The following is a 27,787-nucleotide window of genomic DNA, read 5'->3' on the forward strand; positions in this document are numbered from 1 at the left end:
TCAAGACTTTCCTACACCAGTTTTATTTAAAACACAAATAAGTATTTCTGTGTAATGAATGGCAAATGGTTTAAACAATGCTGAACGTGAATCATTGACTAATACAAGAGCTTTAAATATGAAACAAAATTATTTTTTAAAAAGCAAAGAATAAAGGTTATATACAAAACAGACCTGGAATCTGTAAGCTGATTCCAGAAAGGAAATGAGTAGAAAATCTGTGGTGAAAGCAAACATTCCACCCCTGCTTTGGAGAAGGGCTAGGATACAACATTCAGTCAGCTGAAGATGGACTGACAGGTGTCTATACATAAATTTCAAGTCATTTTCACTTGTGCAGAATCATCCAGATCTTCCCAAGACTGAATGGCAGTCCTGTGGCTTTCTTCCTGTTCCATATTCCCAACAAGGCTACATGAAGTTCAACTCTTGATGAGCCGCTTACAATAGCAGTTCCTTAGGAGCCAACATGACAGGTGGGTCAGATTCCCCTATGAGAAACAAAACTGGCCACCTACAGCAAAATACCAAAATGGACAAGTCCTTCTTTCCTCTTCCTTCCAATTATGTATAATGTCTCCTTTTAAGACTATCAGCCCCACATACTCGTTCCTTCACAGTCTAAACCTTGAGGTGACACGAAGGAGACCAACATCAAAGAAAGAAAATTCAGTTCAGAAATGACAAAAACTGGATGGTATACAATACACCTCCAGGACATCTCAACCCCTTCTGTAGTACAGTCCACTGTACTGCTACAGTCCATGCATACACATTGGCAGCTTGAATGAATTCATTTCCCCCCCTCAGGTGGTTAAAGGACACTAAATAAATATTGGGCAAGAGGAGTTTGCTGGGGGAGTTAGAAATATAAAATTAAGCAATTTTTATTCCTGTGATAATTCAATGCTAGTAAGAGGCAGGTACTGAAGAAGAAAAGGGACAACTTTCATACTAAAAAAAGAATTCCTCTAATCATTATGTCACTATCTCTTATTAAGAATCCAGGGAATCCCAGAAATAGAAAGTTAATTTCAGAGAACCCCTGAGGCACTTTAAAGCCTTAAAAAATTACAGTAATAAATTAGCTATTGATCTTCAGAGGCTTACACAGCAGTAGAAACATGAAAATCGGGTCCAAAAAGTGATGTCCAGATTACAGGCTTCCTGAGCTGCTCAGCTCTAAAGCTTAGACGAATCTCCAAATACTTTAAAAAACACATACAATTTAACACAGACTGAGTGAATTTTTTGTTTAGTGGTAGCATGAAATTTGGTCCTTATGGTAGCAGCTGTCTTCATCCTTCCCAAACTCATGTAACATTAAGCACATTGAGACAATACATAAAAGAAATAATACAACAAAGGGGGAAAAGCCAAAAGTGACCGACACCTCAAGGAGTCACAAAGTCCTCTTGCACCCTTCACTTGGACCTCCTCTCAGTCTTTTCGTGGAGAGAGGGGTAAGACAGAACTTTTTCTTGAAGATGCTAAACAATGGCATCAAATGGACAAAATAGTTATCAAGGGACTTAAAAAATCTGACCCCAAGGAACCTAGGACACATACAGTTAATTCAGAGGTATACTTCTGATCTGGGGCATATTCTAAAGAAATGATCATCTTGGGTAAATGTTACAATAGATGAAACTAAGTCCAGTTTTTTGGTGAGTTTTTTTGTTTTTGTTTGTTTAAACGTCCTACCACCACCTTCAGCTGTCAATCATTTCCGACAGCTCAAGCAGAAGGTCATCTTCATCCTTCCCAGGATCCAGGTCAATCTCAGCTTCTAATTTGCCTCCTGAAATCTCCCATATTAGTTTCTCAAAATCATCCTCCACAGAGAGCGGGGGCTTTCCTGCTGAGGCAGAGCTGAGTCGGCGAGTTTTCGTGGCCATCTGGGATGAGGAAGGGCCAGATCCTTCTGGCGGAGAGGAATCTGAAGAGGACTGGGCTGGAGGCAGCACAAGACTGTAAGAAACAAACCCCAGAAGATTATTAAAAACTGCCGTTTATCAATGACTAGCTGGAATACCTAGTCTCAGGGACACAAAGAGTTAGCAAAGAGTTGTTTCTGAGGACACACAAAAAGAATTTTTATTAATTGGGACAAAGCATTTTCCTCCTTTTAAAGCAGAATTCAGGCAGGTGTTCAAAACATTTTTGAAATAATATAGGCAAAATATAAACAATGGCACCTGAGGAGAACAGCAACCCTGAGCATTACATTTTCTTTCAATTAAACTGAAGTTCAGCACTTATTTAGTGTGGCTAACTTGTAAATGCTTAGAATTATTTAGCGGTGTTATTCCCTACAGAGCGTAAACAGTAATAGTGGCCTAAGTTTGATTTAAAAGAACTGCAAGGTAATTACCTGTCTCTAGGTCTCTCTGTCTCAGGCACAGTGACTGATTTGTCCTCAGAGAGGAGTGGGACAACAGCCTACAAAAGTAAGAGGAAGGTAATTCAGTGAGAGAGTCAGGCTTTTTAATCTGAGCATATTCACTTTCTTTTGTCCCCTTCTTAGAATCATGGCTATCACTTTAAGCCTGGGAATCTATGAATAAATAAGCCAAAGGTTGGGTGTACAAATAAGCAAAATATTTTAAGCACTCCAAAACTAGCTTTCAAAAGTCCCATCCTTCCACTTCACAAATGTCTGATATAAACATAAAATGCAGTAACAATCTAAACAACAAAAATCCTTAGAAAATGGCAGGAAGTGCCTGGCCGGTGTGGCTCAGTGGTTAAGCATCGGCCTATGAACCAGGTGGTCACAGCTCGATTCCTGGTTAGGGTGTATGCTGGGGTTTCGGGCTCGATCCCCAGTAAGGGGCCTGTAGGAGGCAGCCAACAGATTATTCCCTGTCATCACTGATGTTTGTATCTCTTTCCCTGTCCCCTCCTCTCTCTGAAATCAATAAAAACATATTTAAAAAAAAGAAAATGGCAGGAAGTACCACACATGGGTACAGATGGAGAGAGGGTCTTCCCAGCTTTCCTACCGCAGAGACTAAAGTGCCGCTGAGTTAGGTCTACTTCTTACCACAGCTGCTTTCTTGGCTGGGCTTTCCTGCAGGACGCTGCTGGAGCTGAGCGGCTTCACAGCTGCGATGACAGCAGGGTGGATCTCCACAGCCTTGCGTTTGGGGGCCACTTTGGGGGAAGAGACCACTTTAACCACAGATGGCTTCACATTCACTTTGGGTTTAGCTACAAGGAACAGAAAATATCTGATTAATAGCTAAAAAAAAAAAATCCCTATTTTACATGGAGAATAACTCAGAATACCAAAATTCCTTCACAGTACTAGATGTACAACAAATAATTAAAAAATAAAGCAACAAAAAAACTCAGACTGAAAACGACCCACAAGCGATTTGAACGATACATGTCCACCATTTAAATATATTCTCAAATGATTCCTTTCAGTGGCTCTTGAATTCGCCACTGCTCTTCTAGTCCTTGTTTTTCCTCAAAACCAGAGGGAAAATGCACCACAGAAAGTTAAACAAACAAACAAACAAAAATTCTAAATAGCAATTTTAAATGCTGAGGAAGAAACTCATCCACTTTTCTTTTTAAATAGAATTATAACAACTGTTACTTACTATCCACTTGTGTGACTAGGATACAAGACAAATGAAATTCAACTCAATTGCTGCAGAGAATTACTAAAACTTGGTAACTTTGAGATCCTAAAGCAAGACATACTAGAAAAAACACTCACCTTTACCCCTTTTTTCCAAGGTCTGTGCTGCACATTTCACATTTAATATTGAGTCGCCGATCCCTGAGGTTTCTACCTCTGCCTTCTGGGATGACTTTGTGGGAAACCGCTTTGTTAGGTTCCGTGTGATGCCTGGCACAGTAGTGAGCACTGGCTTCTCTGATATCTGGCTATTACAAGAGTCTACATCTCCCCAAAGGGATTTCAAAACTGATTTTTCCTTCTGCGAGGTTCCCCTCTCTGGCTGTTTCTGTATGTGCTTTTCTCTCATGGTCTCACATCTCTTGACTTGAATTTTAGTGATGCCAACTCCTGTTGTCTCATTTGAAGCCTATGGATAAATTTAAATGAGAGAATTAAAATCTAGTACCTCTAGCCCTGGCTGGTGTCACTCAGTTGGTTGGGTGTCATCCCATGTACTAAAAGGCTGCCAATTTAATTCCCGATCAGGGCATGTGCCCAGGTTGTGGGCTCAATCCCTGGTGGGGGGTGAGGCAGCGAATGATGTTTCGCTCTCACGTGGATGTCTCTCACTCTCTCTTCCCCGCCCTTCCCCTCTCTAAAAAAAATAAATAAATAAAAATCAAATACCTCTACCAACCTATACAATAATTACTATTTATAAGTTTCAAATCAAGCAGTGTCTCACATAATCCAAAATATGAGAGCTTTTGTTCTTTGATATTAAATAAAAACCACCAAGCTGCCCTGGCCGGTTTGGCTCAGTGGTTAGAGAGTCAGCCTATGGAATGAAGGGTCTCAGGTTCGATCCCTGGCCCCAGTTAGGGTAGAGGCAACCAACCGATGTGTCTCTATCACAGTGATGTTTCCCTCTCTCCCCCCTTCCTCCCACTCTCTCTACAATGGAAAAAAATATCCTCGGGTGAGGATTAACCAACACACACACACCCACCACCACCACCACTACCACCACCACCACCACGCTGAAGGTGAGAGATTAAAGATGTGTGCAACAATAAAAACCGATTCTTTAGGCTAGATAATCAGAACCCTAAGTCTAATAAAAATGATTTTAAATAATCAGACACTTAGCACTAACGTACAAAGACGTTCATTATCTTAATAGGTAAAACAAAATCTAAAAGTCCAGAAACAGACTATATTTATAAAACACTGTAGTCAATAAAGACAAACATCTTGAAGAATATTAATGTGGTATAGTTAAAGCAGGCTACAAAATGATACACTGTAAAATTCTCAATTACATTCTAAACATGAATCAAAGACTAAAGGAGTTCACATACATGTGTATATAAACAAAAGGCTTGAAGGAAACCCATGAAAAAAACTAATGGTGGTTACATGTAGACAGTAATTATAGGGTTTCTCAGTCTTTTGAAATTAAACATTCCCAAGTTTAGTACAATGAATTGGTATTACTCTCAAAGGCAGGAAAAAAAACTTAGTTTAAAAAACACTGATGGCCAATGAAAACAACTTTAAAACGTAAACATAGTGAAAGACTGTTTACGTAATGTATCAGTGAAGTGTTAAACAGAAACTTATTATAAGCTAAAACTAAAAAGCCCATTTTACCATTCATCTAACCTTCACCTGAACATAGACGAAACTATGCAACGACTTTAAAGGAACTCACCTCTTTAGCCTCTGCTCTAGCCACACTGGTCTGAAAGGCAGCTTCGCTCTCCTCTTGAAGTTTCTTCTCTTCTTTCACACCTACATTTGCATCAAACACATCATCGGTTATTTCACTTAGGCTGCAACTTCGGGACAGATGAAATCAAACAAAACTTTTCCTAATGAAAGTAATGCTAAGATAGGACAAATAAAAGTAGATAAAACCCACTGGTCCTCATAGTTTCAATATGTACTTTAAAATATCAAAGGTCTATATAGTGCTGCTACACAAAAACAGCTGAACTTCATTTAATCCAGTGGTTCTCACAGGTTACATGAGTAAAGAAAATCTCTTACAGAATTCCTCTGAACGTCCTGTGGAGCACTGCCCTTTGAAATGTTATTTGGGGAAGTGGTGCTACAGACCAAGCTCTTTCTCATTACCTGATTTTTTGGTGATTCGGAGCCGCCTAGCCCCTGGGGTGGCCTCAGGCTGAGGCTGAGGCTGAGGCTGGGAGCTGGTGCTGCTCTTGGAGCTCTGCTGCACCCTCAGTGCCTTCTCCAGTTTAATTTCCTCCAGCGTCTTGATATGCACCTCCTGCATAGACTTTGTTCTACCTGCAGGCTCCTCTGATTGTCCTTTGTTGGCAACTATCGGTGGCAAAACTGATGCTTTTTTAATTTCATTATCAGTCTTTAACTTGATGCAAGTTACATCCTTTTTGCTTTTTTGCCTCTCTGCTTCCTGTTGCCGATGTTTCTTTTCAGCCAGGACCTCAGAGAAGGTTTTGATTCGGACAGTGGAAGAGCTTCTTGCTCCTGAAGTAGAATCATCAACTTTTGAAGGTCCTTCTGTCTTGAGTTTAGTTTGCAGTTCTCCACGTTTCTGACTGGCTCTCTCAAGAAGAATTTCTTCTAATGTCTTCACGTGGATCTCACCAACCTTAGTAACTCTCTCTGTTTTCAAGAGGGAAAAACAAGTCACTCTACTTGGAGTTCACCTCTTACTGAGCTACAATCTCTATTCTTGGTTGAGGACAGAGTCCAGCAGAGTGGCATCATTTAGGCAGGCACTTAACATGATCAGAAGCATAGCAGTTCCCGCCTCAAACTCAGAATGCTGCTTGTCTCAGCTACAGCCCTCAAGGGAAACTCCCAGAGAGGCAAAATCTACTGATCTGGACTTCTATTCAGGAGCCTATTCTTGAGGAACCTGGAAGCCACTTACTACTTGAAGAAACTTGTCATTATAAATCTTACTAATAAAAACAGCAACAAATTAATTCTTCCATTCACTCAGATATAAACATGTGCTGGATGTTGTGCTGCAAATGTAATGCGCAGCAAAATACAATCTCTGCCAACATGTAGCTTACAGTCGAACAGGTCAATAATTAAGCGACAAAGTATGGTAATGACGATGGCTTTGATAAAGGAAATATGCTATACAGGAGCATAGAGGGAGAACATCAACTTCTGTCTAGGAACTGGCTAAGGGAAGCTTTTCAGAGGAAGTAATATTTAAGTGATATTTAAAGGGTGAAAAGGAAGTAAAACAGGTGACAAGGCAGAAGGAAAATGGGAAAGGCCCAGAGACTGACATGCCAACGAAGAGCTATTTTTTAATAATACATTAATCATTGTTCATCTGTTAAAACTGAGGAGAAAATTTCACACTTGGCAGATATACATGCCCTCCTTACTGAAGGGCTACGAAGAAAGAAATATTGAAGTGATGTGGGAAAAAATCAAGAATTTGGATATTATAAACACACATATTTAATCACTAAATACAGCTTTTAATGAAAGATCAAAACCAAAGATTATCCTTCTACATCCTTAAACACATCACGTTCTGAACCTTTGAATATGCTGTTGCTTCTGCAAGGAATAGTCCCTACAGACTTCATTTCTTTTGCTTCCTAGTTAGTTTTAACTGAGTTTGTCTAAAACCTGACAACTCCCAAATCCAGTCTGCTACACTGACCACACAGTACCATAACTGACTGTATTCCAACCACACTAGATACTTCATTAGAACAGTAACTATATTCACTTATCTACACTATTTTAGTTCAGGGTGCACTAGATTGAAAGCACTCACTGAATTATTTCCTTAAGCTTTTAAAATAAAAGTTCTTCCATTTCAAAATGGTACACTGATCTCAAAATAACTCCAATAAAGTACAATATGAGTGGTGCCATGGTGATCATTTCCCTACCCTATCAAAATTTCATCAAAACAAAAGAAGACATTAAAAGTAGACTAAATAACCCTTGCCCGTGTGGCTCAGTGGTTAGAGCATTCACCCATGCTCTGAAGGGTCATGGGTTCAATTCCCAGTCAAGGGCATATACCTGGAGTTGCAGGTTCCATTCCTAGCCCTAGTGGGGGACGTGTGTGGAGGCAACCAATCGATGTGTCTCTCTCACATGGGTGTTTCCCTCCCTCCCTCCCTCCCTCCCTCCCCTCTATTCTCTCTAGAAATCAATGGAAAAATTATCCTCGGCAGAGGATTAACAATAGCAACAGAAACCAAAGATGCTACTGGCAGAGCCTAAATCCTGAGCAATTTCTGAGACAGAAAGAGATGTCTGAATTTACAGAAAAAAACAGAAAAAGAACTGTAGGAGTGAGATGTTCTTCCCAGCAGAGCCAAAGAAAGCTGCCAAACTAGTATGAAAAGCAACAGTGGGTAAAAATTTAAAGATGGCCTATCGACCAGCTGGGCCAGTCATGATCTTCTCCTGAGAACTACTCCCTAAGAGGAGGAGAACCTGCTGGGGAAGGGAGCACATAAGGATGCTAGGGCTGGAGAGAAGTAGAGCATGAAAAATCTCAGGCTTTCACAAATGCCAAGCAGAAAAAGGAATGGGGTGGGGGAAGAAAACTGAAAAGCAAAGCTAGAAAAGGAAAGAAATCAGTTGCACTCCGAAAGAAAGTCTTTCTAACTGTGGTAATTGTAGGGGCCTCCAGCCTTCCAGCCTGCAACCCACACAGGCTGCCTTTAAGTGTACACTCTCCACCCCTTAGGCAGACATTTTAAGTCACGTCTCCCAGCCAGGAGAAAGGACTACTTGGAAAAAAGATCTTTAGACTCACAGAGGAAATCTAGGCCAGGTACTTATAATTATAGAAAAGAAACATTAAAAATGAACCAAAATAAACAAAGAGAAGTGCTGAAGACAAAAATAATATACACTTTTTTTAAAAAAGATTTAGACTCCCAAAGAGGCCTGACATCAGTGAAAAAAGAGAAATCAGAAAACAACAAAAATAACAAATAAGTAAATAAGTAGTTCTTGGAAAATAAGAACACAGGTGCCAAAAGAAATCCAACTGAAGGACTAAATAATAAAAAAAGACAAGGCTAGTTAAAATTCCACCACCCAGAAAAGGACTGGCAAACTAAATAGTCCATGGGCCAAATCTGGCCATGGTCTTTCATTTACATATTGCATATGGCTACACACTACAATGGCAGAGTTGAGTAGTTATGACCTAGATTGTGGACTGCAAAGCCTAAAATATTTACTATCTGACCCTATACAGAAAAAATTTGTCTACTCCTAATCTGAAAAATAAAGCCAAGCAGAGATTATAAAAGGTCAAGCAAAAAAAACAGAGATAGAAAATATGAAGGCAAGGTTAAAAAACAGGTGGTGGAGCCTATTTCAAAAGCTCCAATGTTTGTCCAGTAAGAAGCGCAGGACACGGGAACAATGTCACCAGTTAGGCAAGCATGGGGAAAAAATGGCCCTCCCTGTATGACTCCAATTTCCTCCAAGCCACCGTCCCTCCACCAGAGCTCAGGAGCAGCTGTGAGCATTTCCTGAGATAATATACATGAAGCTGCCTGACATCCATAGGAACCTGGGTCTGGTTCAAAATCACAACATAAGCAGCTTGAGGCTTGCTTCCCCAGAGAAAAGAGATGTCCACAACCTGCCATGGTGCACAATTCAAGGGGTCAATTCACACCGTATGGTAGCCTATGTTGAACACCAGGGTATAATGTGAGCGGTCCTTTCTGGACTTGTGTAACACTGGAATATTGGCTAATTCGCTGCTGTTCCCACTGGTACTCTACAAATGACTGTGGGAGGGTGCAGAACAGAGAGGGACCATGTTATACTTTGTTCATCATTTTAGACAAGATCAGGAACCTAGGTTTTGAGGTCCTTAAAGATTGCAAGGTAATTATCAAAGAAGTAAAGGAATTATCAGTGCTCTAAATAAATGTCCATGTTATTTTCAGAACAGACACTAATATTATAATATACTGATATTAATACTAACCAAAAATTTCTGAACAAATTCTCTTCTCAATAAAAGATTATTGTCAAAAAAAAATTCCATAAAGAGAAAACAAAAAGTTTGTTTACAAAAAGATTAAGAACGGCCCTGGCGGGAGTGGCTCAATTGACAGGAGTGCCCTGAAAGGTCGTGGGCCCCACTGTCCCATTCCCAGTCAGGACACTTGCTAGGCTGTGGGTCTGACCCCAGCTTGAGTTGAGGCACATGTGGGAGGTAACTGCTCAATATTTCTCTCTACGTGAATGTCGCCCCCTGAAAATCAATGAAAATGTCCTCGGGTGAGGATTAAAGGAAAAAAGAGTAAGAATGTTTCATGTCCGATTCCCTTTTAATGAATTCCAATAAAATCTTAATATCCAAATAAAATAAGGAGAAAAATGAAACAGGAAAAGCCCCAGCTAATACCATCCATAAATATAGATACAAAAATTAAAAAGCACCCAACTGAATCCAGCAATGGATAAAAAAGCTAAATGGTTGAGTCCCTGAATGTTCCTTTTATTATTCTTTAAATTGTATACATAGATACATTTATGTAGTTGTATCTTGCAATTTAAAAAATTCAACAATTAAAGTACAGGAAGAATATAAAGAAGAAAATGAAAATTACTTAAAATCTCAACACCCAGGTATCTCAAAACCCAGGTAAAACCAATGTTAATATTTTAGTGTATTTTTTTGCAGTGTTTTTTTCTAGGCATACATTTTTATCTTTACAAAATTGGAATTATCTCATATGTATGGACTTCTTCCTGAGAATGTTTCTAATATAAGAAACTTTTAAAGAAAGATTCTTATTTTACCCTAATGCAAAAGGTCAAAAGTGGTGTGTTCTTTTGTAACCTTTCTTCATTCAGTACGAGTAGTTTTCTCCATTATTGTTGTTCACAATGCGACTTTTCATGACAGCAATTATTTTAGTACATAACTACCTTAACTTAATCTAATTCCCTTTTGTTGGATATTTAGATTGTTTTTAATTTCCTATTATCAATGCAATGATGAAAAATCAGTATGCCATCTTTAAGTACAAAAACAGAATTCATAACAGTGAGTAATCAATTCCTTAAGACCACAAAACGAAACAAAAATCCATAAGCCTTACCATTAACTTGACAAGTAAATAGAAGAAAAAGTAAAGATTTTATGGCAAGAAAAAGATATCAGAAGCTAGTCTTAGGGTTTACCTACCTGCTGCCTCCTCATTGTTGAGACCAGTTGACACACCTAACCGTTCCTTTAGAGACTTGGAAACTTGAACTGTAAAAAAATCCAAAAAACCCCAAAACCCAAAAGTTAAACAGACTTTTTAGAGGTCAAATATCTTTTTCAAAGGTCACAAATTAGGCTTATATTTCTAATACAAATGCTTTTTAAAAATGTATTCAGGTGTTAAACTTTCTTCTCTATGCAAATTATAAATTCCCTAAGAGGACTCTGGAGAGCTTTAAAAAATTTTCTTTAGATTTGAAAAGCAGAAACTACTGAATTTAGTAAAATAATTTTGTTAGCATACAACTTTCTAAAATCTTATTGACGTCAAAAGGCTTTTCCCCCTAAATCTGTTTGAAACATGTTCTTTAGTTATGAGTGTCTTCAATGGAATTGATTGTCAAGGAGGAAGGGAATTTGGCTGCAAATTTTGTGTTTCTACAACACGTTATACTTTCCCTCTCACAGAATTTATCAGAATATATACAACTATTTCTATCTCCCATTATACTACAGCTCTTGAGGACTGTAATGGCGTTTGTTTTATCCAATGGTATCTACCTAGAAACTAGTAAAGCAAGCACTCAAATGCTTGTTGAATGAATAAAATGTATACCAGAAGATAATCTAATTTACATGAACAAAAAGAGTGACAAAATATATCTGTTAACATCATAGGAGACAAACGTCAGGATTACACACACGCAAAGTGTATTACAATAAAGGTACCTTTCTTTGGCGTTTTGTCAGTTTCTGAAGCATCAACTTTCTTTCCTAGCCTCTGTGCAAGGCTACGCTTTAATGGAGGATCACTGTCGCCACCTACAAATACAGGGAACTAGGTTTAAGAGTCCAAGTAAACCTTCAGCAAGGTCAAGAAATACAAGCAAAAACAGACAACATAGAATATTTCTTAAGTTTTCTGCATTTATATGGTGCTCATTTACTAGCTTACTTAGAACTCAATGCTAGACAAGAAATAAAAATGTCCCGAAAAGAAGAAGTAAAATAAGGGACAAAAAATTAAAATGCATGAATTAACATTAACCAAATAAATGACTAAAATTACAAATGGAGGATTATAAGTCCTGGTTAAGACTGAAAATCAGAATTAGGGATATATGAAAAAAACAACAACATCATGTACAAAAAAATCTTAACTTGCTGCTTGCTAAATTCTAAGTACATTTGTGGTTTAATGCACTAGGGATTAGGAGGACAGCAAAAGAATCACAAAATTAAAAAGTTTTCTGTGACATGAAGATGCTGAAGGTGAAAGAGGCCCTCTTTTCAATTCCAGATAAGAAATCTAAGGTTATGAAATATTCTCTATCTTAGCCAAGTCACCAATTAGTGATGGAGCCAAGACCTGAACAAAGTTTCCCCGACTCCTGGTTTATTACATTACACTGTTCAATACAAGTTGTTTAAATGTCACAAGTTGTTAATTCTTTTTAGAACTGTTTGACTGAAGATACAATCTTTCCAGGATCCATTAAAAACTTGACTCTCCACAGAGTATGATTTTCTCTCTCCTTTCACTGATAATTTAAATATGAAACCAAAATTCACAATGTTTACGTTTATGCCGATATTAAAATACCTTATTTCTGTATTTTTTACCTAAAATTTCTCAATGAGAACAGTGTCAAAGAAAACCCAAAACAGGTAAGACTTCATATTTGCAAGCACATTTTAAGAGTATGAAGGAACTTCTGAAGTCAGAGAGACTTTCAAAATAATTCTTTTGAGATGCACACACTAGGGTAGGTACACAACAATTCAGTAATACGGTAAAACACTTCCCTAAACATAAACTAGCACTAATAAACTCAGTGGCTGAATTTATATTAACCGAACACTCTTTTCCCTGTAAAAAGTCAAATTTTGATTTGTCCATAGAAACAGATATTCTTTATTGCTTTTTAAAATGCTGGCTATAATTGAGTTATATTATAACACTATAAATTTCTATGATTTCAATAAAAGGTATAATGCACATGTGAAAAACATGAAAAAATTTTAAATGTGCTTTCAGCCAAGAATACAAGGGGACTACAAATCAATATGACAGGGCACTTACTTATGTAAAGAGAAGTTTGGAGGAGGTATCATATAAATGCATAAACAAGCTAAAAACAAAGGATATGTACAAAACTTATCTCACCTACTGAAAGTTTTCGTTTCCCCAGTCTCTCGGTGAGACTCAATCTTACCAAGGGTTCTTCTCCTGAAATAGCAAAAACAGAATTTCTGTACTATTAGCCAATTTTTCTGTATTCAGTAACTACTAATGGGTACAAAGTATGCACCAATATTAACATAAGTCCATCTAGTCTCTTGAAAATCAGATCTCAGCCTTAAGGGAGACTATTACATTAAAAAAAAAATTAACATATTAAAGAATAATTTAAATAGCCAAATGAACAGTCCAAAGGGAAGCAATAGCACAGTCATAATTATTAATAGGAGCCAAGTATACAAAGACAAGTTGTGTTCTAACCAATTGATTATAAACTCAATCTACACTTTTGCTTGCCCCCTTTTCTCTGACTTCTTAGTGAGCCAAAGCAGCCTAGCCTAGGCTCATTTTCCCACCTAGTCCCTCTCCTGTTACCCCAGGCCCTTATTTCACTGTCCTCAGCTTTAATAAACACCCTCAAAAATTAAAAAAATACATCATACTCCATTCTTATAACCTTCTTTGATCACTCCAGAAGTGAGCGCTTTCTCCTAATTCTTTGTTGTTTGAATGGCACAAATATTTAAATATATCTGCATATTATAATTACTTGTGTCCCATTCCTTACTAAATTTAAAACTATTACAGGAAATATTTCTATAACTTAAAGGGTTTATAACAATTCTTTATCCATAATGGGCAGTCAATAAATTTGGTGAGCAGATACAAATAAACAGTAAATGTAAAAACTAAATATACATAAATGTGAGACCTGCATTAAGTAAGAATTTCAACCTTTTTAACAGCAGAGTCAAATGCACTAACTTTTCTTTTCATCCATCAACATACTGAACTCTTTCTGCAAATCCATCAAAGGTAAGATGCACACAAGAATGCTGCTCTCTCAGTCCCTCAGGAGCAGCCTGACAACTCTGCAGCCTGAGTATCTCACCTTGTTTGTTGGACAGAGTTACTGTCCTCACCACAGTCCGGACATTCTCTTTTTCAGGACCTGGAATGGGCTGAGGTTGAAGTAAAAGACTGGAAACCCCCGAAGAATCTTCTGAATAAAGCGAGTCAAAGAAGAGCAAATAATTTATGAAAAATAAAGCCATCACAAGTCAAGAAATTTGGTTTGTGACCAGGTAAGTCCAACACAGACCACTGGACTACAAGCCAATCAGCTTCTGTTCCTGTTTGCCTACAGGGGTGGTGGTGAGAGAAGGGGAGATGATCCCCACTTCCTGTGTTCCTTTGGCACAATATGTAAAGAAAACATAAAACTGTTTCCAATGACTTAGGCTCTCAATCTACTTTTATTTACCAACAAGACTAACATTATTCTAAAGTTAATCTCAGAAGCACACCAGCTCTCAGGTTTGTCAATTCAATCTTTCTCATCTATATTCAATTACATGCAAAACACAACTCCAAGCTTCCTATAGAAAAAGTTTTACCAAAAGGGTACTTAAGAATCAACCACTTGATTCTCTCTAAATATTACTTTGACAATAATTTTTAGGGTTGGACAAGCTATAGAAGAAAGTCCTAGCAGCTCCTGGGAAGAGTTAATCTACTACAAAATAAAGTATTTCTTTTTTTAATATGCTTTACTTCTCAGGATAAACAAGTTCTTTTGGGTTAATTGCAGTGCTTAGCTATGAATAGTTAGGAACTGAAACACAGTTGCAATGAATTATAAGAGCAACCATGACTTAAATCTGTGTTTTACGTCAAATCAGTCATACACTCGAGTTCATTCTGGTTGCGGCCAGGGTCCTCACTATTGGATGTGCCCTTATTATTTTTTTCTAGCAACATTCAACCATCTGGTCAAAACTAGTAACTCACCACCTTGCTTCTTGGATTTTTCCTTCATTTTCTTTGACTTAATTTCCTCAAGAGTTTTTATTCCAAAATTCAAACATTCACCTGAGAAATGCAAATAGAAATCACATGAGGAACTAGCACCTTTTCCACCTTTGCATTTTATTTGTATACAGCAGGTGTTCAGATGTTTTCTAAGAAAGAAAGAGGAAGTATGACTGTGTATGTTTAACGGGGGCAGAGAAGAGGGAGGTGGTGGTCATCGTAAACTAAATTTAAAATAGTTTGGACACATTCAATAGTGCTGTAAGATTTGAGTGGGAGCCAGCATCAATAAAGCCTCTTCTTACCTTGTTTTAAACTGACCCCAGGTTTCCGGGCAGAAGCCACTCGTAAACCATTATGAACTTCAGGAGTTGGTTGCAGGGTAGGTGTTTTGGTTTCATCACCTTCCTCAGAAAACTGATCTATATTAACATTTAAGGCAAATTTACAATTAAAAACAAGGCCTAGAGCTTTAATCCTAATTCTGTCTCATTCATTAAGTGACTCTCATCACTGATTTGCCTTAAAGAAAGAACTAAAATGTACCATCATCATCTTCATCATCATCTGCAGCATTGATCACGACTGGTGGATGTGTGGGGCTAGGAACATTCTCTGAACTTTCTACTTTCATCACACTTCGCAGCTGAGGGGAGGGATTAGACTGAACAGACAATTTGTTCTGTTGAACTGTGAGCTGACAAGCCTTCACTTCCTCTTCTGGTGACTCAGGCACAGTGGGCAACACAGCTAGACATACAAAATTAGTCATAAATTAAAAACAGAAGATACAATCCCAATTCAAGTGGGTGCATTTTCCTTATGAACATTTAATGTGCTTTTATTTAACTTCCCCATTTCCTCAATTAGGTTCTAAACTTCCAAGGAGGGAAAAATGTGGCTTTTAGGTTAACTCTTCAATGTACGTAAACACACTCAAAGTGGGCACTCAAAACATAGAATAAACAGAAGGCTAGATGCAGAGTAAATTCTAGACATGTAATTTTAATACTGTAACTCCAGGCTTTTTCCTCAGCAAGAAGTAGCTTTTAAGAGATAACAGGTAACACTTGTGAGCCAAACCAGAAAGGAGAGGCCTACACCCCCCCCCAAATGTGAAAATATGTAGCCATCAAATTTTAATCACAGGGCAGATGTGGTTTTCAAATGGTTGATCATTCCACTAGGAAATTACTTTATATGGGACTTTGGAAATAAATACTAGCTTTTGGTAGAGTGTAAGCTTTATTTTAGATTAGTCTATAGCAGGGTTAGCAAACCTCTTCTGTAAAAAGTTGGATAGCAAATATTATAGGCTCTACAGATCTCTGTCTCAACTACTCAACTCTGTAGCAGTGGCACAAAATGTGGCCACTGAAAATACAAAAATGAATGGGCATGGCTTCATTTCAATAAACCTTTATTTTATAAAACAGGTGGAAGAACAGATCTGCCAAACCCTCTGAGAAAATCAAGTTTCTGTAAAAAACTTCTGCCCAGCCAGAGTGGCTCAGTTGGTTGGAGCATCAGCCTGTGCACCAACCAAGACGTTACTGGTTCAATTCCCAGTCAGGGCACATACTCGGGTTACAGGTTTGATCCCCGGTTGGGGTGTGTTCGGAAGGCAACCAATCTGTTTCTCTCTCCATCCCCCCCGCCCCCCAAGCATGTCCTTGGGTGAGGATTAGAGAGACAGAAAGAAGTCAAAAACCTCTATGGGTCTGGGAATGAAGCTAGAACTGTGGGAATGAAGCTAGAACTGTAATGCCAAGAAACACTTATAAGGCAACATGGCTTTTTGTAAGTTTTTTTTTTAATTTAAATATGTTTTTACTGATTTCAGGGAGAGGCAGAGAGAAATCAATGACGACAGAAAATGATCAACTGGCTGCCTCCTGCCAGGGATGGAGTCAGAAACCCACAAGGACTGGGGATTGAACCGTGACCTCCTGGTTCATGGGGCGATGCCCAACCACTGAGCCACACTGGCCAGGCACTGGCAACAGTTTTGATTGTGACTCTGATACTTACTGGTTTGTAACCATACAAATCACTTAACCTTAATAAAGTTGGGTTCCTTTATTTGTAAAGTGGAAATAATACCACTTTCCCACAACAGTAAAAGAAGGGCAAGTATATAAAGTACTTTGAACAGTGTGCATAGCAGGTATTCATTATATAGTAAATATTCTTTTAAAATTAAAAACATCTCACTTTTGCTTGGAGGTAGAAAAAGGCCATCCACATAACGTCCTCTGTTGTGATGGAAAGCGCAGTTTAGTTTTTGACACCCCACTGGTTGATTTTCCCAGTAACAGGGAATCTCACTGCGTTTCTTCTGTAAGAGAGAAAAACATAGTTTCCAAATAAAAAATGAAGTGTGAACTGTATTAACTTGGTCATTTGTCTTCTGGGGATTTAGTGCTGGTTAAGTAAGTATATTACTCACTTGGTGAAAATTCTTCAAGTATATTTCTATATACACTTTAAAGAATAGTTCAATAAAGGAAAAAAAAAACAAAACCTGATAAGCATTTCTGAAAAGTAACTAACTTCTAATTAATAACCTGCATTATGTTGATGTCTCATCATTACAAGCAGCCAAAGGTTTAAAATTCCAGGAAGGAACAGCAGGATTATTTCAAAAATGTTAAAATATGGAGGAAAGAAACAAAGAAATAATGGCCATTACAAAAAAATTCTTAAATGTATAAAAAAGGGCAAAGATCAAAGTCTACCATACTGAGACTGATAATGTGATAATACATGGTGTTGGTAGGGATGTGAAAGAATCATGCAGTCCGTGTACTTATAATGGAAATGTAAAGTAGCTCATCAGCTTTAAAAGGCAATTTGGCAAAAACTGTTTTAAAAATTTATGTCTTGAGTTTACTGCTACATGTATACTTACCTATTTTTAAAAACTACATCAAGTACATTTACCTTTGGATAAAATTTATTAGTTCCTGTCACACTCAAAAGGTAGGTATAATAGTTACCATTGTTTTTTAGATAAGAATAACAGTAATTACTCAAGCCCTCCTTCCTCAAGGCAGAACCTAATAACAATCTTCCTTGCTCCTAAGCCTAAGTTTGCTTAAGTTTTTACTCCTTTCGCAGAAGCAATTTTCAAATTATTGGATGACTTCTATACTAGTATCCTCCATATGCAATAATCACATGACATTTAGTTGACCTGTTTAATGCACTTACTGGATTTTGTTTCGAAATGAAAATAATACACCAACAATAAAGACGACTTGGAAAAATAGAAATGCCTATTATACTATTACCCAAAAAGAATCACTTATTTTGGTATATAATTCTTTTTCTTAAAAAATGTAAATGTGTAGATGCACACTTAAAAGAAAGGTTATTTCATATAATTCTGTACATTTTTCATTTAGCAACACATTCTCCACAGGAACATTCTCTAACATGATTATTTCTTTAAATTTTTAATAGGTAATACAGCAGACAGACCAAAGGTATACAGAGTTAGGTTCCTACAAGCTTCTGGTCACAATACTTTCCTCAAGTGATCACTATACCACCTTGTTTTTATGTGTGTTTTTGTTTAAAGACAACTTATTTAATATCGTTGATTCAGTAATACTGAACTCAAGGCCAACACACTGTAACTCACACTTGAATGAAGCTTTATCTATTACACGTTATTTTCTTTTCCTGTGCTTAGGAACATTACACAACACTGCAGCACTACTCTTGGGGGCCATTTCAAACCCAAAAATCACCCAAAAAGGGGGTCACACTAAAATAGGCCACAAAAAGAACACTTGTTTACACTACGAGAGCTGAAACAAGAGAGCTGAGTATTGCCTTGTTGGATCTCAGCTGAAAATGTGTACATTTGGTGACTCAGGAGACTCAAATTTTTCAGTGATCTACACATCTGTGAAGGACCACGAAAGCAAGTATTGATTTGGGGGTTACAAATAAATTTTAGCGAGCAGACAAATCTGCAAATATGGAACCCACGAATAAAAATTGCATATAGAAGGGGTTTACAGTAAAAAGGTTCCTTCCCAAAACTGTTCCCACCCCAATAGCCAGTGTTAAGTTTCTCTTTTATACAGTGCTTTGATTTTTAAAATGCACATGCAAGTAAAAATAGATTTTTCCCTCTCTTTTTTACATATGGTGGCATATTATACACCTTTTTCTGCTCCCTTTTCACTGATAATATATCCTGATCTTTACATATCAATTTAAGTAGTTTCCCTTAAAAAATTTTTGTTAACAGCTGCCCAGCACACCACCACATGAATGCAGTAAAATTTATTTTAAATGAAGGTTAGGTTGTTTCATACTTTACTAATACAAATTATGCCACAAAAAGTAATTCTGTACCTCATTTTGCACATGAAACACAGGTATAATAGTTTTGTAAGATGTAGTCAAATAAGTCTCTGTGCAGAAAAGTTAACACAGTAGCCCTAAAACTGCTATCCTTAGCCTGCTCGCAAAGCTGGTCCTTGGCTGGCACGTGGAAACTCGGGGCACTCAGAACGTACCAAGATAGCTTATGCAAATACAGCTTCTGCAGAACACCTCCCATCTTCTGAGTGTCTGGAGTTTGGTATGTATTTGGTAGAGGGTGCCTCCGCAGCCCACCCCAATGAAAACTTTGGGTCTCTCATGGGCTTCCCTGGGCAGAAAGTCACATATATACTGCCGCATTTTCAGGGCTGGAGGAAGTGTTCGCTGTGTGACCTCTTATGGGAGGGACAGATCACAAAGAAACCCACACACGGATCCCTCCAAACTGCCTGTGTCCTTACCTCTTACGATCAGACAGCGTAACCTCACTGCATCACCGTAATAAGCCTCAGCCAGGAACACAACTATATGCTGAGTCCCATGAGTTCTTCTAGAGAATCTCTAAATGTAGATCTCCTTAGAGACCCTGACACATCTATCCTAGGAGTTGTGCCAATTTACAAACTCTGCCAGCAGTGTTACAACGTGACTTTTCAAAAGTTATAGAGTATTCCTGTCTGAATGTTAGTGAATTCCCTGCTATTTGGAAGAGAGGCAGCACAGAAGACAGTTAAAAAGACTATAAATCTGGAACTAAACCAGAGTACATATATGAGCCCAGGCATACAAACTACATATTTAGTCTCTTCCTTCCTACACCACCCCTCAAACAATTAGTCCAAAGTCATTAGGTAAGGCTAAGAGAGGGCAGGTATTTATGCTGAAAAAGGGAAGGGTATGTGGTAGAACAGGGAGTTAAGAGAAGACTGAGATGGAGTCTACTTGACAAGGTGGGACTGGCAAAGGGTGTCAGAACCCATTCGTATAACAATTACATAAGAGGATTGCCTGGCACAGTGCTGGAGCCTGAGCAGGGTGAGCAAGGAAAGCAAGACTTCTGTACAGAAGGGATCCCAATGCTGGTTGAGGAGGGTGTACTCTTGGAGAGTCTGCCCAGAATGAGCATCCAAGAATAAGCAGGGTCTTCCTGAGTGGGGACCTGGTGCAGAGTCAGAGAAGGAACAGGGTGAGAGTGAGCACCTCACAGAGGAGGGCTGCCCAACAGAGTATCAGAGGCGAAGGGTGTGAAAAGGGCATCCATGTGGGAGAGAGGGCTCCAGAATAGGATGCTGAGGTCCAAGCAGGCTGAGGAAGGAGTCCTCACGACGAAGCAAGGGGGAGACCTGGTACATGGTGTTGGCACTGAAACAAGGTGAGAAAGATGTCCCTGTGGAGAAGCAGCCTCATGTGTGATGTCAAAACCTGAAAGGAAGGAAGAGACTGGGATACAGTACTGTATTACATAACTAGGGGACTGATCAAATAATATTAAGGAGAATGGAAACCAAGTTTCTCACTTTCAGAAAAGAGAATTACAAGTATGCAAAAGGAGATACCTGTAGTGTTTGTGAATTGGAGGCATCTATGTGAACTCATGATTTTCAATACATAAGCATAAAGTAATAAATGATGATATAAATGTGTGTATGTATATAACTTATGTATTTCCTCCTCCTGTCCACTGTAGGCCTGGAAGCAGAAGCCCTACAAGAGCAGCTCAAGTCTCCTTTCTATATACTATTTTCCACCAAAGCTCCTTGGAGATATGGCTGATTCCAAGGTTCAGGGAGGAAAAGTACAGAGCCTAGAAAAACTTTAAGCCAGAAAGTAAAGAGGTGCGCAAAGAATTATGGAAACATCCAAAGGACACACACACAAAAACAGCTTGAAGGGCCCTCCCCGGCCAAATCTAGGTCTATCTGAGGACAAAATATGATGATAGTAACGGAGCACAACACACTGAATAAAACAGGAAACTACGGGTTTGCACAAATGCAAATACATCACTGAAAAAAATGGAAAGTTTGATGAGAAATGGGATAATAACAGGGTCTCAAAATACCTCTCACAAAACTTATTACAAAAAAGAGTAACTTCCAGCACAGCAGTCTGGTCAGTACCACCTTGACCAGGTGACCAAGGCCAGCATCATCTGTTAGGGACAGTTAAAGCTGATGCCCCCGGCCCGGCCAGGGGCTCAGGAGGGCAGAGCATCGTCCTGAACCCCGAAACGCTGCAGGCTCAGTTCCAGGCAGGCACATGCCTAGGCTGCGGGTTTGACCCCCGGATGGGGCACGTATGGGAGGCAACTGACCAATGTTTCCCCCCACCCCTTCGCTCTGAGGAAACACGTCGGGGACGAGGATAAAGAGTTAAAGAGTCAGCCACCTGGCAACGTGGGCGACGGGCGGGGGGGGGGGGGGGGGCAACAACAGGAGCAACTCGGAGGTTTTCCTGCCAAAACACCACCTCAAAGCAGTTGCGAGGAACTATCAGAGTAACTGCAACTGAGGGACGTTCTACAAAACAACTGACCTGTAACTACCCAAGTGCCAGCACCATCAATGAAGGGCCACGACAACTACACTTGACTCTGGACACGCTCCTTCTGCAACAAACAACATTACTGGTGCAATGGCAAAACTTGAGTTGGATATGAGGATTAAATGAAGGTCATATATCACTGCTAATTTTCTAATTTTGAGTACTGTATTACGGTTATATAGGAAAATGTCCTTCCTGTTTGTAAGAAATGCGCATGAAAATATTTGGAAGTGAAAGGCAATGTCAGTAATTTACTCCCAAATGTCTTAGAAAAAGTTTTATGTGTACTTGTAACTTTTAAGTTTGAGATTGTCTGAAAATAAAGATATGCAAATACTTCCCAAATATACATACATAATTTTTACACATTAGATATTACCAAACTGTCTTCCAGAAAAAAGATACCAATTTGTACTCTGTAGCATGTAGGTATTAAGTGAACATTATAATGACAGAAATTTCACTGGATCATTTTTTAAAATGTAACTCACACGTTATATAAAATGTCATTTTCCCCTTATATTTTTGATTGGCCCATCATGCACCAACCTATTTAATTATAATATAAATTCAATACTTACATCAATCTCCATGTGCCGAAATCTGCACACCTGTCGAAAACAGCGTCCTTCTTGCCATAATGTGCACACAGTTTCATTTCCTAGTGCAGCTTCACAGTGACGGAATGGACAGCTGTCACCCTGTAAACAAAGAGAGTAATATAGAAAAGAACTGTGATAATGAAATAGATCCCAAGTGAAATGTTTATTATAACAGTTTCCTGGCATCCAGACAAATAGAAAGGAGTAAGGAGAGATAAGATAGAAGATAACTGAGGCGGGATAACTAAACAAGAAGAGGTCAATAAGTTTATAATTTTCTACAGCCTATTTCCTGACAACACCCTTCATCTTGTCTGACAACATGAATGACACAATCTGAGAAATGACCTGGCTGGGTGTGGCTCAGTGGTTGAGCATCGACCTAGGATCCAGGAGATCGCGGTTTGATTCCCAGTCAGGGCACATGCCCAGGTTGCAGGCTCGGTTCCCAGTAGGGGGCGTGCAGGAGGCAGCCATCAATGACTCTCACCATTGATGTTTCTCTCTCTCTCCCCGCTCCCTTCCTCTCTCTGAAACCGAGACATATAAAAAAAAAAAAGGACAAGTGGGAGTATTAGATACTCTTTAAAAATACATTATACAGTTCATCTTCAAACTGTTTCATTTATCCCAACTACTGTGATTAGTTTTTGATGAAAGGTCAGAAAGAAGTTAATAGATAAGGACTTACGTATAGTTTTATGCTTCACTCTATACTTCATACAACGGTATTATCAAAATACTACAATTGAGCAAACTGCTATGTAAGATCAGGGCTTTGCTGAAAACTTAATTTTAAACACAGCACCAAGATGATTTAAGAAAAGTTTTTGTAACAACATGTACATTTATAGAATTAGTTATAAAGGAACAACAGAAAACATTAATCTAAATGGAGCTGTAGTACAATCAAGCAGAAAACAGGGAAGTTTTGATAAAGAAAAGCAAAAAGCTACAAAAGCATACTTGAAAGATGACTTTAGTCTTCAGCAGGAAATCTGAAGCCAAATTCAACCCATGGCAGTTTCTAGAAGTACAATACAACCCACCCACTCATTTAATACAAAGCAAATAAAATCAAAGTTGATAAGCCACAGGCCAAAGTGCTCCTAATTCCAAAGGCACCCTGAACACATTAATTACAGGTAAGAGACCGTTTCACTTTTATAGAACATGAATGTAAAACGAAGAGGGAAACAACATGACAAAGAATAAATCCACCTAGGAATGCTATCCTTTACTAAAAAACTGACAGCAGATAATAAAGAGTCAGTAAAACAGAACATGAAAACAACTTAGTATACTGAAAATATCTTACTCAATTTTATTAGGGAAACAAGAGAAAGAACTGATTTTAGGGACTGCAATTCTTACTTTGGTACATGTAGAGTAGAAAAAGAAATAGCAGTCTTCTCCTTGATTAGGCATGCTGGGTAGATCCTGAGATCAGATGTGGCTTCTTGAAAACAAGCCACTGCTTCCTCAAGGTGAGGACCAGCTTCAAGTCCTCTTGAAATGGATTTATTCTTCCAAAAGACAACTCAATCACAGAAATCGCCTTTAAAATGCAATCCTAAAATGAGGAAACAATGAATTAAAGTATTTCAGGTACATTCTTCCAATTTCCTCCTCCAAATCATCTAATGAAATTATTAAAACCAAATTTCAATAGTATTTGCCTACACAGACCCTTGTAAACACTCTGAATCATATTTTATTCTTATGTCATGATGTACATTCTCATCTAAAATGTCAATCTTTTGTTAAGGATAGCCATGCCCTTCTTTCTTTTGTAGTCTCTGTGGTACTTGTTACACTGCTTCAGCATAAAATTAAGCAAGCATTGCTAACTCAGCAAATTATCTACTTTTAGATTATTAATGAGACTTAGATTACTTTACACAAGATACTTGCTAAATCTACATTTCTGACATACTAACATTTCTTCTCTAACAAAAGTTTCAATATTTTCACATTTTTATTTCAGAAATACACGGTTATACATAGGTTTAGAAAAACTGTCTAGAATAACTGTAGAGCTGGCTTAAGAAAGACAAAGAGTTGCACGCCAATTAGAAACAAGGGGCAAAAAAAGTCCTTGAGGTTCTTCCCATAAAATGCAGTTGACCCTTGAACAACACAGCTTTGAACTGCGCAGGTCCTCTCATATGTGGATATTTCCAATTGATCCACACAGTTCAAACCCACGTTGTTCAAACATCAACTCCAAGGTTGGGAATCCCTGTATGCAGAGGACAGACTGTAGTTATATGCTAATTTTTTACTACAAAGGCAATTTCAATGGAGAAAGGATAGTGTTTTCAATAAATGACACAGGGACACCCTGGCCAGTATGGCTCAGTGGTTGGAGCACAGTCCTGTATATACTGAAGGGTTGAGGATTCGATTCCCAGTCAGGGCACATACCCAGGTTGTGGGTTCAAGTCCCAGTCAGGCGCTTATGGGAGGCAACCCATTGGTGTTCCTCTCTCTTTCTCCCCGCCTCTCCTTTACTCTCTCTCTAGAATCAATGGAAAAAACAAACAAACCTTCATGTGAAGATTTAAAAAAAAAAATGATGCTGGGATAACTGGACAGCTACATGAAAAAATACATCTAGACACAGGCCTTACACTTGTCACAAAAATGAAAATGGATCACAGACCTAAATATAAAATGCAAAAGCTATAAAACTCCTAGATAACATAGGAGAAAATCCAGGTCACTTTTTAGATACAACACCAAATGCACAATTTATGAACAAAAACACTGATAAGTTGAATTCATAAAAACCAGAAATTTCCACTCTGTGAAAGCACTGTTAAGAGAATGAAAGACAAGTAACAGACTGGGAGAAAAATCTTTGCAAAAATACACGACTGATAAAAGATTGCCTCCAAAATATACAAAGAACACTTAGAACTCAACAAGAAAACAAACCAATTAAAAAATGGGCAAAAGATCTAAACAGATACCTCACCAAGGAAGATATACAGATGGAAAATAAGCATATGGAGAGATACTCAATATCTTATGTCATTAGGGAACCCCAAATTCCTTTTACAATAGCTAAAATCCAAAACACTGGCACCAGCAAATGCTGGTAAGGATGTAAAACAACAGGAAGAAATCTGGAAGAATTTAACACCAAAACAGTAGTTATTGCCAGAGTGGTAGGATTATAGGTAGCTATTTACTTTGTTTTATGCTAGTAACATTAAATTTTCTTTGTTTATGCTAGTAACATTAAATTTTCTTTGTTTTACAAATTTTTACTTTGTTTTATGCTAGTAACATTAAATCTTCTAACATAATGCAACATACACATAATAAAAAAAATTAAGTCTGCCCTAACTGGCCTGACAATCACTGATCCACTACAGAAAGAGACAAGGAACTTCAACAGCACCTCACTGATACGTTAGCAGGATTCCCCTGGCCCCAAACCCCAGGCAATGCATTCTGCATTCTTGGGTAAACCAAAAGGTAATTTTTTAAAACTGCTTCAAGTGGGATCTAAGGGGTATTCAAATAATTACAATGACACATATATAAAAATGAAAAGAATTAGATGAGAGTGAAAAAGTTGTACAAGAGAAAGGAAAGAAAAGGCTTAAGAGGTCAATTTCATCCCTGAAATCAATATCCCAAAGAAGATATATGAAATGTTGCTAGTTTCAGGAACCACTCCCCCAAATACTAACCAAACAACAAAATAGTATTCATGAAATAGCAACAAAGTAAATTTTCCAATTTAGGCTTTACAAAATTCCCTCAGAGGTAGGCAGGGCATGGAGATATTGAATATTTAGTATATGGCACCCCCTTAATTAATGTTTCAACAGTTACTTCATATATCTGTTTACAAATTAAGCTTCTGTAACTTTCGGGATGGGGGAATATAAATGCTCTTCAAGAAAATGGCAAAAAAAAAAATCTAGAGGTTAAAAATTGACAGTAATCACTATTACCCCAAATAAAAACTCAAAACCAAGACGCATACTGATGTATTTCATAAGTTTTAAAAGAAAAAAAAAAGTATCCAGGATGCCAAGAAAAACATGATTACTTTTCAAACAGAAAATAGCTGTTTGAAAGCAGGAAGCCAAGACAACGAATTGGTCCTCTCCCATCGTGCCACTGCTGAATTAATGCAGGAAAAAAGAGAAATTCTTTTAAAATCCTCATGCTCTCAGCAAATTTTAAAGGATATAGTTTAATACAAATGAACATATCACTATGAAAAAAAAGTGGAAACAAGAGACAGCTTAAAAAATAAGGAAACTCAAATTTCTAGCATCTTCTTCCAAAAACAGATTTTCAAATCTCTTCCAATATAGAAGAGTATTGCTTTTCAAATCTAGGAAAATAAACACTGGTGAATTACAAAATGCTACTGTCAGGACATCTCCCAGAACGCAAATAGATGTCAATACGAGACAAAAGGTATATAACATGGAAATAATTACAGAAGATTCCATTTCTATACAACAGAAATTCTAAAAGAACTGGAATGGGTAGAGGTAATAAAATAACAATACAAAAAATTCCCCTAAATTTAATGAACTTGAAACTTTTTAAAATGGGGTTCATCAAATGCCATGCAGAAATTTTCTTTAAAAGACACCTCCATACCATAGATGTGGTGAAATTTTGAATTCTAATGGTAACCACAGAATCATACACACTCCTAGGAAAAAAGCAGAGTGGTGGCAAGGGAACGAAAATCTGGCTTAATGTTTGACTTCTCACCTGAATCTTTAAATGCCGAAAGACAAAATGCTAAGTATCTAGAATTTAAAGAGATTTAGCCTTTCAAACTACATTTCAAGATCTCAGGACTTGAAATAAGATTTTAGACATGAAATGCCTCAAATAGTATACAATCTATGTACTCCGTTTATTCTTGAACAAATTACTTAAAAGTATTTTAACCTGAGAAAAAGGATTTAGAAAACAGAACTCAACGAAAGAAAAAGAACAAAACCACAAAGCTTTAAAGTAACTGCTGTGGATACACAATTTATGAAACAGCTGACAAAGCCTAATCCAAGCAACGCGAACTGCAGCATTCTAACAGTTATATCACATGATCTAGGACTAAGGCTTAACATTAGGAAAGTCTTTACATTAACAGAGTAAAGGGAAGTGGGTAAAAAGAACTGTGGTATATTAAGATTTCAAAAAGGAAAAAATGGTAAAAAAGGGACTTAAAATGGTATTTTTTAAAAAGTCAAAATGGCTTTAAAAGAAAAAGTTAAAATGCAGCATCTATACCTGATAAAAACTCTTTGTAAATTACAAGGAACAGCCTTAGCATAAATGCACTTGACTATCAGAAACCATCAGCACATGCAATGAAGTAAGACAGTAGAGGTAGTAAGCTC

The 27,787-nt window shown here is 37.9% G+C and overlaps 1 protein-coding gene across 2 annotated transcripts in view; it reads right to left on the reverse strand.

Annotated features, from left to right (window-relative positions):
- Positions 1-27,787, reverse strand: part of ZC3H11A (zinc finger CCCH-type containing 11A) — a 36,485-nt gene continuing 8,698 nt past the window's right edge. For both annotated transcript variants that reach the window (XM_016214890.2, XM_087827737.1), the window contains 16 exons: positions 23,775-23,973; positions 22,380-22,499; positions 17,128-17,251; positions 15,460-15,663; positions 15,219-15,335; positions 14,893-14,973; positions 13,994-14,104; positions 13,027-13,089; positions 11,589-11,681; positions 10,839-10,907; positions 5,774-6,286; positions 5,349-5,428; positions 3,731-4,061; positions 3,047-3,213; positions 2,375-2,442; positions 1-1,971 (listed from right to left, as the gene is read on the reverse strand). In XM_016214890.2, coding sequence (XP_016070376.2) covers positions 1,713-1,971; positions 2,375-2,442; positions 3,047-3,213; positions 3,731-4,061; positions 5,349-5,428; positions 5,774-6,286; positions 10,839-10,907; positions 11,589-11,681; positions 13,027-13,089; positions 13,994-14,104; positions 14,893-14,973; positions 15,219-15,335; positions 15,460-15,663; positions 17,128-17,251; positions 22,380-22,499; positions 23,775-23,828 — 2,454 coding nt within the window. In that variant the 5' untranslated portion in view covers positions 23,829-23,973 and the 3' untranslated portion in view covers positions 1-1,712. The remainder of the gene's footprint in view (positions 1,972-2,374; positions 2,443-3,046; positions 3,214-3,730; positions 4,062-5,348; positions 5,429-5,773; positions 6,287-10,838; positions 10,908-11,588; positions 11,682-13,026; positions 13,090-13,993; positions 14,105-14,892; positions 14,974-15,218; positions 15,336-15,459; positions 15,664-17,127; positions 17,252-22,379; positions 22,500-23,774; positions 23,974-27,787) is intronic.

Source organism: Miniopterus natalensis, chromosome 19, assembly GCF_054644295.1.
Source record: "Miniopterus natalensis isolate mMinNat1 chromosome 19, mMinNat1.hap1, whole genome shotgun sequence".
In the NCBI taxonomy this organism is placed as follows: Eukaryota; Metazoa; Chordata; class Mammalia; order Chiroptera; family Miniopteridae; genus Miniopterus; species Miniopterus natalensis.